General features: G+C 39.8%; 1 protein-coding gene across 11 annotated transcripts in view; it reads right to left on the bottom strand.

The window, feature by feature from the left end:
* Positions 1–16,047, bottom strand: part of NFIA (nuclear factor I A) — a 251,119-nt gene that overhangs the window by 45,243 nt on the left and 189,829 nt on the right. For 5 of the 11 annotated variants that reach the window (XM_017805370.1, XM_017805371.1, XM_017805373.1 and 2 more), the window contains 2 exons: positions 15,932–15,970; positions 7,375–7,503 (listed from right to left, as the gene is read on the bottom strand). The exons of 2 other annotated variants lie outside the window; for them this stretch is intronic. In XM_017805370.1, coding sequence (XP_017660859.1) covers positions 7,375–7,503; positions 15,932–15,970 — 168 coding nt within the window. The remainder of the gene's footprint in view (positions 1–7,374; positions 7,504–15,931; positions 15,971–16,047) is intronic. 4 more of the 11 variants (XM_017805375.1, XM_017805376.1, XM_017805374.1 and 1 more) reach the window with 2 other exon arrangements.

The raw sequence follows: 16,047 nt of genomic DNA, 5'->3' as shown, positions 1-16,047 counted from the left end.
CGTTTTTATCAGCTTGTTTTCGAGGCCATTATAATTGGCTTCATTACAATTAAGAAAGTATTTTTTTAAAAGTCATTTCCCTGGAAATGTTAGAGAACAGTTTGTTCTGCTAGTGGTTTCCACGTCAGGCTTCTAAGTTGCTTTAACTCCCTGTGTGCTGTAAGCTTTTTCCTACCATTCCAGTGTTGCCATTATGCGAGATATATCCCACCCTTTGTACCCCAAAGGTACTTATTCTGAAAATTGACCATATTAGAGTACTAATTGGCTAAGCCACCATGCTGGCTGATGTGAAATGCTTTCAAACACCATGAAACAGCTGTGTTTATCGGAAATATGAAGAGTGACTTTTTAATAAGGAGATCTGGCAATAATCCAAATTTGTTGAAAGGAACTTACACTTCTGTGTATAATACAATACAAGAGGTAAAGAATGGAAGCCTAAAACAATAGCTTTAAGCCCCCAGATTTTGGTGATGAAAGCAGTTACCCAAACAAGAAAAAAAAAATAATTAAGAAACTTGGGCTGGGATTTGCAGAGGTCCTGAGAGAATTCATTAACTGCTTTTGAATTTCAATGGGAGCTGTGTCCCTATAACTCTTTCAAAGGTTTCTGAAAGTCCCCATTTTTCTTACTGCCCATTAGGGACAGATTTTAGGGTGATAAATGTAGAGAAATAGCTTACTCAGGTTAGCAAGAACTTGCCTTTACCTAAATACTGAGCTGCTGAGGGTAAGATGACCAGTCCTAGGATGAGCCCTTTGAAGGGAATTCACAGCACTGGAAAACTTAAATATTGTTTAGGTCCCATAATGGTGCAAAGGGGTTGTTTGTTAACATGTCTGTTGGGGCCATGGATGAGCTAAATTCAAACTGATCCTGTGTCACATTCCCATTTGCACTGACAAGGCTGAGAAATCATGGGGCTGTAGAACAAAAATAGGCTTTACCCTCTTAGCATGGGTAAAATTTAGATATCTCTGATATTTGCTCCCACATGTAGACAAACATAGATGAAAAATTTAAAATATAATATACACAGCTGACCAATGCAAGAGATATACAAATACCCTAAACAGGATTGATGGAGGAGCTGTTCCTGTCCATGAACATCAAAAAGAAGGGCTGAATTGTAGAATATCCATCTCTCAGCTCCAGAAGTCAAGTGCAGGTGGTCAGCTAAGCGCTGTTGAAAAAACAGACCCATGGTATCCCCAAATCAGGGCTGGCTCTCAGCCCCTTTCTGCTGCTCTGAGTGGTACAAGGCACCTGGACCCTTTGTTCAGAAACATTCTTTCTGTAAGAAATTTTGCAGTAGCAAGTGGGAGGCAGAAGTACATTTTGCCAAGGCCCACGGAGTTCCTTGCAAAAGGAAAATATGCTGAAAGCTGTGTTTGAGCTCAGGGTTGAGCTCTGGACTGCTGAGTAGTACAGGCTGCATTTGAAAACCTGTAGAGCTGAACTGAGCACTTGTTCCAGATTCTGGCATGGGCAGGGGGCCAGTTAAGTTTGCTATTTTGAGCAGATTGTTTTAAAACATGTCAGAATTCTACTGCCTTTGAGAGATCAGAATACTATAGAATTGATTACATCGGGACAGAAATAAAACTCATACCTATAGAAAGCACTCCTCCCTTACAAGACTATAGCTGGGGGTCAAAAACCCCCTAATTTAACGTATTCATAAAATTCCCACATCACATCAAATGCTGTCAACTTGTGCATATTATTATTGCTTTTAATACACATGATGTATTCTCATATATTCTCATCATAAGATAAAAACTGCTACTAGGAAAATATATCATGTCTTTCTTATAATGAAATGCAGTTGATAAGTTTACAATAGAAATGTAAATTCTCTTAAAAACTGCAACCTTTATGTGTGTGATGATATAATTCTGCTTTGATACTAAAAAGGGCATGGTAATGGAATCTGTGACTTTGGAGTGATATATTGCTGTTAAGTTAATAGGACTCCACATTCCCATTTCTAATATCAGTGTTTTTTCCCCCCTTTCATTCTGTAGATGGTAAGCTGATACTACATAAACATTGTTAAAGCTATAGTTCCACGCTACAGTAATTCACTTAACTTTAACATGATTTATGGTTCTGTCAATAAAGGAGGTTGAAAATCCAGAGCTCTGATGCTTAAACATGGGTCCCATATTTAAAGCAATAATGTGCTTTTTGTGTGTGTCTGAAGCTAGAAGAATTTAGCATAACGCAGAGATAAAAATATTATAGTTCACTGCACTGTTTAAAGCATATAGTTTAACTTCACGGATACATCAAGAGAGCAAAGAAACTGAAGTCAGTGTCAGTAAAAGCATGGGCAAAACACTCTGTTCCTGCAGCACTTTATTTTTATATAATTTTTTAGGGATGCATGAAATCCTATTAGTATTTTTAACACTCCCCTTTTTTCGTTCTTTTGCTCAGTTAGATCAGCTCCTTTTGTCAGGATGAGTTTAAATCTGGGTCCACTGTGTTAATCACCCCCCTTTCTTCTTTCTGGCACTTACCCTCCAGGCATTTTGCCTCTTTAGGAGATTAAGCGACCAAGTCATCTTGTTGCTCTAACATGTCCTCACTGGAGCAACATATTAACACAACTCCACTGCAAAAGAGCCCTCTTTAGAAGTTTGCTGCAGGGATGACAAATTAACCCAGCATGGTGTCCCACACATCTATCTCAGTACAAATTATTAGTGTAATAGAGCTTTTAGTTATGCATTTATCTAGTAATTATTGAATGGTTATACAAAACGAAGCTGAGCAATCACGGCCCTTTATGAGGCGGGCTCGGTGGGTGGTCTTATAGTTAATTTAGGATAGGACTGTCTAAGCAGTTCACTCACACACAAATTAGCTGAACAGCCTGCTCCTTTAAATATTTCCTATGTCACAGGCTAACTCTTTACAATACAACAAAGGTAGAGTTTTAATTACACGGTTCCTGACTTTTGTTTAGCTGAAGCTTTAACCGTTTGCAAACCTCCCTCCCTGTCCTCCCTGCCTGGGCATTGCAGTAGGTGGCAATTTGGGGATCGTGTCATTGCTAAACCCTGACCTTGAGGCCATCTGTTAGAAACTGCTTTTCCTTCAACACCAGATTATTGCAAACTGAGTGGAGAAAATCAAAATCTTCTCCTACACAGTCAGCTATCCTGACATTGTAAACTGCAACATGTAAACTCATCTGATGGGCAGCATTGTGCTATTTATGGCTTCACCTCAACTTTCTCACCCTTGTGGTGTGACTCTCTCCTCTTTTGGCTATCTGACATTACCATCCCTTGATCTGAGGTGTCTGCATCAAAATGAAGTTGCACCACTTTGTTTTTGTCAAAATTCAAAGGAAAGTAGAAGGTTACACCAGTCTGCCAGCTGACAGCACCGAGGAGCAGCCACTGAGAGTTGTACAGAACAGGATATTACAAAATGTCTTTTTACACTGTGCAGCAGGAATTATCACTTTGATTCACTTGAAGCTGGTTGACAGGACAGCGAACAGGCACTGATACTTTGGTGACCCAGTCGAGAATTTAGATAGAGAAGGGCACAATATCTTTCCAGATATGTGACATAAAGTTTTTGCCACTTTGGCACGAACAGAGAGTACTGTCCTGCAGCGTTTCCCTGGCAGCCCTTGTCCTGATAAAAGTCTCAGTGGCGATGGTAATTATGGAGAAATTAATATAATGGAAACCAGTCCACTGGTTGACTTTCATTCCTTCTTCTTTCTGCTCACACACCCACTTCCTCGTATTCTTCCCTTTGTGCTGTATTTCTTGCCTCTTGTAATTGTGTTTCTCCTTCATTTATCTTCCTAACATACCATCTCATTGTTATTTTTTTTCTTTACTTGCCTTTTCTTCCTTGCTTTTTGGCTTGCAGGATCCACACTGTCATATTCTGTGGAAATGCTTGAATGCTCTGCAGCACAGGCTGCTGTACATCCTGGGTTTACAAGATCGTGGTCAATTTAACTTTTAGCTCCAGATATAAAGTCACTAGAGTGTAAGTAGCAATACATGGAAGCCTAAAACCACTTATGTAAATACTGCTGTCACCCATGGTATTTAAATCCTTCACTGTCTGGTAAAGAGTTCAAGTGGTCTGGGAAATTTTGTGAGGTGCCAGCAATACACTATGGCTTTGCAATGCTGGAGTGCTGTGGTGAATTACACTGACCACCAAATAATCTAATTTGCAGGTAACAAAAGTATGCTGCGTAGGAGTAAGAGATTTGAGTGCTTGAATGTATTTGAAATAAATTCTAAAACTGATAGTGATGCTAAAGCCACCCTATAGGTGATCAATTTACCATCTGCCAGGCACTGAGTCCTAACCACGCTGGTCCAGAGAAGACATATGGTGCATTCATAGAGTCATGCCCAAAAAACTGCCATCATCAAGTGAGGCTCCATGAATCACTTTGCTAGCTTAGCACCAAAGAAACTTGGATCTTGCCACCATCTGTTGGAACTACTGAGGAGTCACTGAAGCATTGGCATCCATGCGCCAGCACTCACTGCACATCTGGTCCGTTGGTCAGCCAGCTCGGATCCTCTCTGCTGGCTACTGCCCAGCTGGGCCGAGCACTGGCAGCAGCACCAGTGCAGAGAGGAGCTAGTGCACAGCCCTCCACAACACAGAGCATCCAGACAATTTAATGAGAGCAGAGGTTTTCCAACTGGTTCATTGGATGGAGCATCTCAGAGCTAAGAAATCCTCTTAAGGATCTACTCCTCCTCCAAGGAAGTTTTGTTTCCAGAATGACTCACTTTGGGGATGACTGGGAAGGGCACTCAGTATCCTGGGATACCCCAGCATATGATGTGCACTGTATTCTAAGGGATGTTTGAAAGCGTGTGAAAGATTCGGGAATATTCCTGAGAAGTTATAAATCACCGGTTGTCAATGACAACACCTGCCATGAATAGTCTACAGCTTCTTCTCTGCTATTTTGATCATGCTTTACAAATGCATCTCATACACACATCCAAGTGATAAACTTGCACATATGAACATGAGAAGGATATCGAACCTTCTTGTGATTGTTTGGTTGGCTGAGGAGCTTACTCCGATGGTGACCTACTTACTCACAACTCTCCTCTCTCTGAAATCTCTCTGAAGATTGAAGATTAAATCCTGCTCTTAGTTTTCTGAAGACCCCTCAGAATGACCTGCCACTGACCATTTACATAATGCACCTGTATCCAAAGAGAATGTAACATATGTGTGCTATATCATTTCTGCAGAGGCACAACTTACAGTAACTACTGGTGGATATGAATCGCTGAATTATATCCTCTTATACTATTGCATTATACTCTTTATGCTGCCACTTCTGATACCTGAAAAGCTTCTCTCTTGTGCTTACTGTCCCTAAAGTACACTGGAGGCAATGGGATAAAGAACAAAGCTGGATTTGCAGGAAATAATCCATCTCAGTATATTACCCTTTACTAACAGAACGATCATTGTAGCAGAGAAATAAACACAGCCAGTGTGCTTGGAAGAATACTGAGAAGGAATGTCCAAAAAGAACAAAGAATGAAGTCTGAGAGAAGACTTTTCCAGGATGATGACACTTAAAGAAATTCAGAGGGATTTTTTTCCTGAAAATCTGTGAGACTTTGTGAACAATCATAAAATAGAAGATGTTGAAGAAGAACAGTTTTGGTTAACCTGTTAGGAACCATGATGATTAAAAACTGTGCTACTTCTTTATGGAGTTAGTAAAGACATCTCCTTCCAAACAAACAAAATTTGGGACTGTAATAATTGTATTTGCTCTTTCAACTTCTGGCTGCCATTGAATGTTCTTCTCACGTAGCCGATGGATATCCGCCAGTGCACAGAAAAAGTCTTGTGAAAACAGACTGTAGATGAGATTTAAACAAGGCCTCACCAGTGAGATATTTCCTCTCTCAACCACACAAAAATCCGAAACACAGAGGGTCTGAACAGGGGCAGACAGAGGCAGTCAATGATCTTAAAAAATTAGTGGGAGGTAAAACATAGCTAAATAAAGGAAGGCCTATTAACTAATCAATCAACAACCCGAATCTAAAAGGCTGAACTTCTAAAAGACAGGAATTCGGAGTCAGCTGATGTGCACTGAAGAGAATGTTAATGGAAGCTTCATATTATTCATACTTATATCACCAATTAGCAAGGCTTTTAAAAGAAGATATATTTGCCAGATAGCTCAGATCCAAATTTCAAGGGAAATCTGTACAGAGCTTAGATGCCTAACCATCTGAGGATCTAGGTGTGTGTCTAAGGGTAATGAATAATTTTAATGGATTAACCACAACAAATCAAACTATAATAAGTAGATTTAACAAAGCACAAAACTCCATGAAGTACAAGTCTGATCTTGCTTCAACTCTGTGCAATTCCACCACTTCTCACCACATCACCTGGACTGTGCAGACAAAGAGGCTCCTCCTAGTTTAAGTTGCCCTCAGTAAAACCACGCTGATGCCAAATAGACATTTCCAAATAATTTCTAGGATGAATTGCTAATATGCCTTTTTATGCTTCACCATTCGACCAATTCCTTAATAATCTTCTCTAAATGAAACAAAATTTTATAGCAGAAAGAAACATGTCACAACCATTCATTCCTATTTTTGTATCTTCCAAAGAGGTTTGTAAGAGGATTCATTCATTTGTGTCTCTTACTGTGCCCAAGTGAGTTCTTTTTCAAATGTGAACTGAGAATTACATTTAGTTTTCTAGGCTAAATGCAAATGCATCTTTCTAACAAAAATGTATAAGCACATCTAGACCCAGAGGACATCTCTTTTACTTGGAAAGTCAGTCAGAAGAGTACTAGGAGGAAAACCAACCAAAGCATTGAAGGAATCAACTTCAAAGGAGTCCCCTAACAAGGCGGTTCTTCGGCACACTGACACCAACAGCACGAGAATAAACGACTGGCAGAAGGAAAGTCACAGTGCTGGAAGACAGGCGAGGGTCAGAAGTGATGGATGGGTCCCTGTCTCAAGCAGTTGGACTGAATCAACGTGATGAATGGTCACAAGCAGAAGACACTCTCTGTAACACATCCTGACCCTTTCCCCACCCTCTTCAAATAAAACCCCAAGCCCCCAGAAACCAGCGCTTCCACCTTAGGCACTTTCGAGTGGTCATCAGGAGCTTGCCTAAAGAGCTCAGCCTAACAAAACCAAACTCTAGACACCTAAATCCTCAGTGTTCTCAAGGTTCTGAGCGCAGCCTCTCTCTGGGCAGGTCACAGGTGGTGATGGCTTTCCATGGAGAGGCACAGGGATGGACACTGGGTGCCGTGGCACATGTTTAAGCTGCCTGGGGGCTCTTGGGTAAAGCCTCACCTCTGGGTCCTGTAATGACAGGTCGATGGTGCTGTGTGAAAGCCGTTCCAAGGGAGGAGGTCTGCGAAGGCGAGGGACTGCTGAAACCAGACTTCTCTGACTTCTTTAATGTAGTTGGCGATGGCATTCCTGGCAAGAATGATTGATAAGTGCAATTTAATAATGCTAGGTCATGGAACGACAGCCTATGCATTGTGAAAGGGGGTGCAGAAGCAGCTAGACACACTTAAAGGACAAACGAAGCGAACACAACAGCAAGCTGAAAGCTCACTTTTATTTGTAGTCTTTTTGAAGGCAGAAGCAGCCATTGTTTGCTCTGAGCCATGAGTACTAAAAGGCAGCCATATTTTTCTTATAAATCTGAAATATGGATAGGATGCAGCTTATTATTGCTACTGAAACCTACTCTGCTTTATTTTTAGAAATGGGTAATAGCTGGAGCATTTGGATTTTTACAGGCTTTTTATGAGTTCTGTCTTTCACTCGTTGGTTTAGTAGATTATTGCAAATGGATCTTTTAAATGTGCTGCACGACTCAAGGCACAACTAGAGAATGAAGTTTTCTGAGTTCAAATTCTGCCTCCCCTTACTCTCTTGACTTCAAAGGTATTTGAAAGTAATATATTTATGTGCTTCTCTTTTGCTTTCAATTTTTTTTTAAAGGGTGAATGGTATTTTTGTCTTGATATTAAAAGCCGCACCAGAATTATTTCAGAGTTGTATAATGCCCTTGAACTATATCAAAGGCTTCCAACGAAAATCAGAGTTAAGTTGTCACTGGATGAAACCTCTGCCATGGACAGGCAGAAATGGTGTGATGCTAATCTGACCAGTTTGGTATTAGAATAACTCCTGTTGATGCCATGTCAAGCCATTGGCATCAAAGAAATTATTGGAATTAATATATTTCAACAGGCTTTTAAAATCCAAGATTTTTCTTTGTATGGTTGATGCTTGGACAAAAGAATATCACAGTATATAGATGAAAAGTATGAATGTGTCAGTACTAGTCTCTATATTTTTATAGCTCTAGAGGCGTCTGGTTATTCTGATTATCTGCACATTTTCTGAAAACTCCTAATTTCCAGTATATACAGATCATCAGGCATTTTGGACATCTGTAGGTATATAACAAAGGTGCGGAATGGTTGAGATTTCAGGTGCAAAAGCAAAATATCAGATAACGTGGAAGTTGAACTTCCACTAGTAAAGTCATTCGACTTTATTTCCAACTTTGTATTTTATAGAACTTAATTGTTAAAAAGTAAAGAGAGAAGCCTGGACAATATTATCTCTGGGCAATATTATTAACTTTATATTTAATAACACTAGTTTTATAGTCCCTGGGATGTTGATTGCAATAAGCAGGAGCCTTCTTGTACTTTATATGCTGCACTGCTGGGTCTTAATGGTTTCAGTGAGGCTTTGCAGTTTATATTTCTGAAAGTTAAATAAAGTAAGGGAATGGTTCGAGTTCCAGTGTTGTACTTGAAGCTTTTTCCCTCAAAACTGTTTGCTACAGGGTTTGCTGTCATGGTGGCTTTTTCCTCACAGCAGGAAAGGTTACAGACTTAACCTTTTAAAAATCAAAGTTTAGAACTGACTATTGTGCAAGAAAAATATCGGGCTGGGTTTGGTTTTTTTCTTCATATTGGTCTTAAGGACTTTGGAGTAGGGACAAAAGAAAAGATTGGTTCAGCCGAGGGGGAAGAGAGAAAAGGAGACTGAACTAAGGTGTCTTGATGAAATATTCCAGTGCAGCCTGATGAATTTCTGCTCCAATAGCATGTTTGGATGTAACAGTTATTGAATGTCCATATTCAGGACAAGGACATTCAAAGAAATTAACGGTGCTGTTGACCCAGATTTCCTTATGATGGAAGAACTAGGGATGGAAACACCAAACGAGTGTCAAACCCAGCCCCAAGTGCAAAATAGCATGGACGGTCCAAGAATTTATATACAGGGAAGGTCACAGTAAAATATGCCAGCATGTGAGTGCTCCAACTGCAAGGTTGGGCAGCAAGGGTCCAGGTAGGACATGAGTTACCTGTGCCCTGGGCAAGCATAGAAGGAGTGGAAGGAGTAAGATCTCCAAGTCTGTGCACTGTATGGTTCAGCTGGCTCATGAACTCCCTGCTTTCCCCATATCCTCAGGCTGCAACCCTCTTCAGGATTATGGGAAATAAAGCTTCTAAAAAAGCTTTTCTTTTGCCCCTGTGTTAAAAAACCTGCATGACTCACCTAAATCATGGTAGGGAAAAGGGGCAGAGAGGCAGTGGAACATGGTTTAAAGCTGTAGCAAGTTCATGTGATTGTGTCCAAACACTGGAACTTCAGGAGCTGCAATGAAGCTGATGAATGACCTTGAGTGTGACAATGCTAAGCAGTGTCATGTGCATATAGGGATGGGTTTCATAAGGTTGAGGCAGCTGTTTTCATGTGAAAATACAGATTTTGATGTAACATTATGCTGTAAAATTGTGTAGAAAAACAAATTGAAGCACTGATAATTGTTACTACTTTTGTTCTATTTGTTTGTTATCATTCTGATTGCCATTATTATCACAAGTTTGGTTTATTTATTTATTTATTTTGGGGTATTTTGAGATGTATTGGTTTGGAACAGTCCAACCATACCATATTTTTGTTTTGTTTGGGGTTTGTAATGACACATTTTATTTTGAGTGATCACATCCATCAGATCTCAAGAAAAAAATGGCTGCTTCCTAGTTCAGAAGAATATGCAAACAGGAGCTTAATTACATCACTTAATATTGACCAAGAGAAAGAAGAAGATGAGCTTGCCAGCTCATTTCCAAAGCATGTTTTGTCCTTTAAGAGGGGAGAGGATGACAGAAAGTTAGGCAGTGCAAAGCAATTAGCATCATTCACATTTTATGTTGCGCTAGCATGGTGCTCTAGCAGCAAAATTCAAACATTCTTTGAATGGGTTAATAAAAGAAGAAATACAGTCGGCATGCAAGAAAAAGGTTTCCAAGAACAAGCCAAAATATGTCCCATTCTTCTAAATTTATCACAGCCATGTCACATTATCCTTGAGACTGCCAGGAATGTCAATTTTTTTGCAATTTAAAAAAAAATATCTCATTTAGCACCATATGTTTGGTTAATGTGCCTGATATATCCTGCGTATTCTTTAGTCCATCCATTTCTAATACTCATTTTCTTCTTTTTTTTCTCCCCTTACTAAGCCATATGTTACAATGCTGGTCATTCTATCGAAGCTCCTTTCAGGAGCTGAGAGAGAGGGAACTCTGGTTTAATCACCCAGAAAAGCTTCAAATACTACAAGTCTCACTTAGGTGAGCAGTCTCAGCACTTGAGTTAGTTGTAGGTGCCTGGTGCCTATGAAAATTAGGCCACCTGTGAGATGGCATGGTGTATATTAACAGCTACGAGGCAGGAACTAAGGTAAAGAACTAAATATGGAATTAGGTGTTTAATTTTTGGCACCCATGTTTGAGACTCTTGGCTAGTTTTAAAGGTCTTCTGTTTCATATCTAATGAGTTTTAACACATTTAGTGGTCCCCAGCCTGCAGCGTCCCCTCCTGTGTTGCTCAGGGATGCAGGAAATTAAAAAGTTAAAGCTGAAGGTACCCCGGGCAGAGCTGGGGATGCATCCCAGGAGGATGCTGCTGCCTTGCACGGCTTTCCTCAGCATTGTTCCTGAGAGCCAATGGATATTGGGGACCACTGCTCTGAACATCAGATTTCAGCACTTCACAGGACCCCAAGGAAGGGGTAGTGCCAACTCTAAGGACACCTCTGAGTCCCTGCTCTCTTCTCTCTGCTCTCTGGTGCAGGGCAGCAACAAATTACAACATCCCCCAGCCCATCTCAGCTGCGCTGGCCGGTGAATAGGGAATGGAGCCAAGGATCCTCCCCGTTCCCTGCCTCTTTCTATCCATCTGCTCTGAGCAAGGAATAAATAAGAACAGCCAGAACACAACGGCTGGGTAACCCAGGTGGGGTTTAAGTGTGTTCCTTACTATTCTGTGGATAGTACTGTTGTCCAAATCACGGTCACACCTGGCACTTTTAGGGAACACAGATTTCAGAATCCAGGTCTGAGTCTCCTCTGGATGTTATTTAGAGTGCGAGAGAAGAAAATCAGACTTAGTCTATTTTCATCTTATGGCAGCTTTTAACTACAGAAAAAATGGGAAAGTTAATTACTAAATAAAAAAAGAAAATAAAGGGATTTTTGGAAGAAAGCGCAGATGGAAGCCTGAGTGGGTGTGTTACTTTAACTTACTGTACTTGTGTTCATGTGATTCTATATGTATGCCAAACATATATGGTCTTAGCCTGCTCCCATTAACTTGAATCTGCTTTTTTCACTGGACAGAGGGAACCAGATCAAAGACCATGATGGTGCTAAATGGAACAAGATGTGTACTTTTGTATTTTTTTTCCAAAAGGAAATATTAATTTGACATTGGTTTTTCAGTTGAAAAGAATTTTAATTGCAGTACACAATAAGCAGAAAATTCAGACAACAATAATCTTGAAACTGTTAGCAGCGTTATATTTCTATCAAGGAATTTGTGTGCCTTTTCAACATTAGAGCTTTCTGAATTTTCATTAATTTGGCATTTCCCTAAACACACAAGTTATTTTGTTCATTCCACATCATGCATCACACCCTTCTGCTCAATGCATAATGCAAGCGTAAATGGGATCCTTGTCCTTGGGAGACTCTGGTTACTGGAGCCATTGCACAGATGTTGAAGTCCCGTAGTAAGACTTTCGAAAACTCTGCACTTCGCAAACCTCCAGCCCAAGTTTAATCAGTGAGTGCACAGGAATACTTCATGTTCCTCATCTTCTAAGGGGCACTGGAGCACTGTGGTGGGTTTAATTCCTCTACCTCCTTACGTTTGCCAGTACTAGAAACGCACCACATAAGAGTCTTCCTTGAGTACAGCTAAAGATCTTCAAATGTTCATGTATGAGGCTGATATATATTTAAATGGACCAGAAAATGATGCGTGAGAATTGAATGCACAAATCCTTCCCAGAACAAATAAATATCTGTGAACCTCTTTTCCATGTACCTATGTGCCTTACTAACAGAGGGACTGAAACTAGAATTAACTTTGATGGAGAGAATGGAGTCACAGCAAGAGGAGAACAATACCTTTTCTATCCAAATCTATAGCTGTATTTATACCTGTATATATATATCTATATCTATCTCTATATATACATATATATCCAATTTCACTCCATTAACAACTACCATTATTCTGCCTGCACACATCTTAAACAAAAACTCCATCTCTCGTTAGCCACATTGATAGACCAGCTCATATATTTACCTCCAAAGACAAATTTTGGATAATTACCCCAATATTCCCACTACACTTTTGAAGGAGATTTTGTAACAAAAGCTATGAATGAAATATGGTCTGGATCTTCCTTCTCAAGGCACACTAGGAAAAGGAATCACGGAAGCTCAGATACCATCAGGTGGACCATGAACTCAACAACATGCAGAACAAATAGATGATGCAGAAAAACAAGTTGGCTGTTGAAATAAAAACCTGATACATGGGAAGAATTTTTCAAGGAATTTTCATCCTTCTGTGCAAATTATTCCAGCAATTTCACTGAAATCAGTATCAATAAAAATGCTGATCAGCTGCTATATTTTTTTTTTCCTGGGGAATCCTTAATTTCAAACTTCTTGAAATGTTGATGGCTACAGTCCTGCCAGTTATAGTAAGTCTGTTCTGCTTAGTGCTGCGCAAACTTTGTCATCAGCCGAGATACAATCACACTAACTGCCATCCATCAGTTTACTGTATTAATTGCTCCAGTATACACAAAATACAACACAGATGGAAATTCACTCATCCTAATGAAGTGCTCTTTAGTTTCTATGTTCTGAATGGATACTGGCTCCCCTGGTTGCATTCGGAGTTGCCATGATCACTGATTAACTACCTGCCAGCGAGCACCTCGCTTCACAAGGCTAAATCCAGCTTAATAAACAGTGATTTTACAGAAGAAAAATGAAAGCTCCCCCTCTATCCACTTATCAAACTACTGCATATGCATCACCAACACACACAACCAGTTTCCTCAGAACTCGACATCTGACAGATCATCAGGAAAACAGAGCTAATCTATCCATACCCATCAACATCGTATCATAGGTGACTGCCAGATACTTAAGAAGCCATCCAAAAGAAATGTCACAACTCTTTTTCAAGACACTACAAAAGAAATGTTCCAAATAAAATAAAGCAAATGCACGTACAAGTAAATGAGCCAAAGAACTTAATAAAAAGAGATTGATTAAAATGAGGACCAGAATGTTCAAAAAGGACTGAGAGAGAGAGAGGTGCCAAAGGCGCATTAAATGGATTCAATGGCTTGAGGTTTTAAATGCTTTTGGACTCCTCAGCAATTTTTAGCCAAAAATGATAATTCAAGTTAGAATCAAAATTCTGATGTCACTTAGGGAAAAAGGAGGTTGAAATTTCTCCTTCGTAAGTGAGCACTAATCCACTTACAAAGGAGAAATATCAATTTATACTGATGGAAAACTTTGCCTACAGAATTTTAAAGCCGAGCACTACAATATTGCCCATTATTTTAAAATTCTGCCCCATTAAAGTCTGTCTTAAAGTGTTTGGTACAACGTTCCCATAGAGTGTATTACCGTATCTGTTTGTATCTGTGTTTACAGCATCATCTGGATATGTTTTAGATCACTTAAGTTAGGTTTCATTCCTGCTCTGTCACCCAAGCAGTTCTTTCAATAACTAATAAACTAGTACTAAACATCCTACCAATTTCTTAAAAATATAATTTAATGAGTTTTACATTTAAAAACTTTAATGAGAAGTGTAATAAACAGCAGGATAACAGTTCAATTTTCCCTTTGATTTAATGTTAGCTTTGGTATCATTTTGCATTGTATAAATATATATTGCAAGAAGAATAAAAAAAAAAGGCTAATGACGTCTTTAGACATCTCGTCTAAAATTCATGACTACATTTGTTTCATTTCAAATGCTACTTGAGAGTTTTTCAGCATACTTGGCAGATTAGATATAGCAGCAGGGACAAACTGCAGCCATCCATAGGAGAATATACCTTTATGTGGGTGCTTTGGGGATGGAACATCTATAGCTGCAAGGCAAAAAATGCCATCATAAATTTGGATGGCATTTACAAAGCCCTCTAAAAAGTCTTTGCATATGATTATAGCTGAGGTATGATATTTTTGCAAGTAAAGGACCCAGAATAGATTTATGTTTCAACTATATCTTCCTGGGATGCATATGGATGCTAAATTGCAAGTGATACTAAAGGGAATTTTAGTAACTGAAGAGGACGGAGTAGAATTTTTTGGGTTTATTTATTTATTTAATTTCCTCAAAAATCGTTTGCTCATTATTTGCATGTCATCAAACGATCATTGGCTACTCAGGCTATATATAACAATGATGGCTGCAAAACGCCCCAGGCATGAGATGGAGATGGGTAAATATGCAGATTTTTTCGACTTGTGACCTCAGTTACTGCATGGTAATGTTTTCAAATGACTTTTATGATGACAAGACTAAGTTTGGTGCTAATATTGGTTTTGAAGATTTAATCAGTGTACACTGCCATTGAACATGTGCTTTAATTAATAAAAAGCTGTGGTCAGGATTAAAAGTAGCTCAGATAATTTACCACGGACTGTAAAGTCACCTGATTCCTGCACAATTTGAGGTGAAGAGTTTATAGGTTATTCCAAAGAAAGAAAATGTTGCAAACTGAATTCACGTGCATTTTACCAACAGATTTATAATTTGACAGCTCAGGAGTGTACTCATGGAACTGTTATGTTTTGCTATCTGGTAGTTCTTGGTGTTTTTACCATCTGAGTTTGAGAGTCACAGGACTGAAAAGTCATATTATTTCTCCATAACACCAAAAATAATTTGTAGGTGACACACAACTGTTGCACTCTTTACTGGGAAGTGCCCATTTCCAGTTGCACACCGGTGAGTCCCCACTGGAATGGCACTGCAGACCTGCCACCAGCAGTTCCCAGGCAGCAGAGACTGAAACTGCTTTCCAACAGGTGAGTTCTCAGACAGGTGAAGAAATCACGCTCACTTTTCTGCATTCCCAGTGGCTTTAGGATTCTGGGACGGAAGACAGAGCACAGCAGTTTGGCTTTGGCATCATTTCCAGAAGAGCCGTGGATGGCCATGCTGCTTATGTGAGCTGCCCAACACCTCTCTCACCCATGGAACAAGTGAAAACACACCTGACAGAGAGGCAGAGGGCTCCCAGGGAAAATCTCCCTGCAAGTTCCATGAAAACAGGCACAGGAAGGGCAGAGGTGACATGTAAGTGCTCCCTCCAGCGCTGTCACTCTGGCAAAGTGCTCGGCAAGAGCTCTGTCCTTACTAGACACCGGAGAATCCACACGAGAGGGACACCTGGTACATCCCCCCCAACCAACACAACATGTCTGTGTACCGAGAACAAGAGCATTGGCATTGTTTGAATAAGCACACCCACCATGTAGTGCTCCGCGGTGTTCGGGGTTTCTTAGATATCCTGATTTTATAAAAGAAAGTAAAAGAAGAAAAAAGAAACAAGGTGAGAGAGAACACTATCATATTTTGTAGCAAGCA

The sequence above is a fragment of the Lepidothrix coronata genome, unplaced genomic scaffold (assembly GCF_001604755.1).
Source record: "Lepidothrix coronata isolate B3197 unplaced genomic scaffold, Lepidothrix_coronata-1.0 Scaffold12, whole genome shotgun sequence".
NCBI lineage: Eukaryota > Metazoa > Chordata > Aves > Passeriformes > Pipridae > Lepidothrix > Lepidothrix coronata.
Note: the sequence above shows the minus strand (reverse complement) of the source record. Positions and strands in the feature narration are given on the sequence as shown.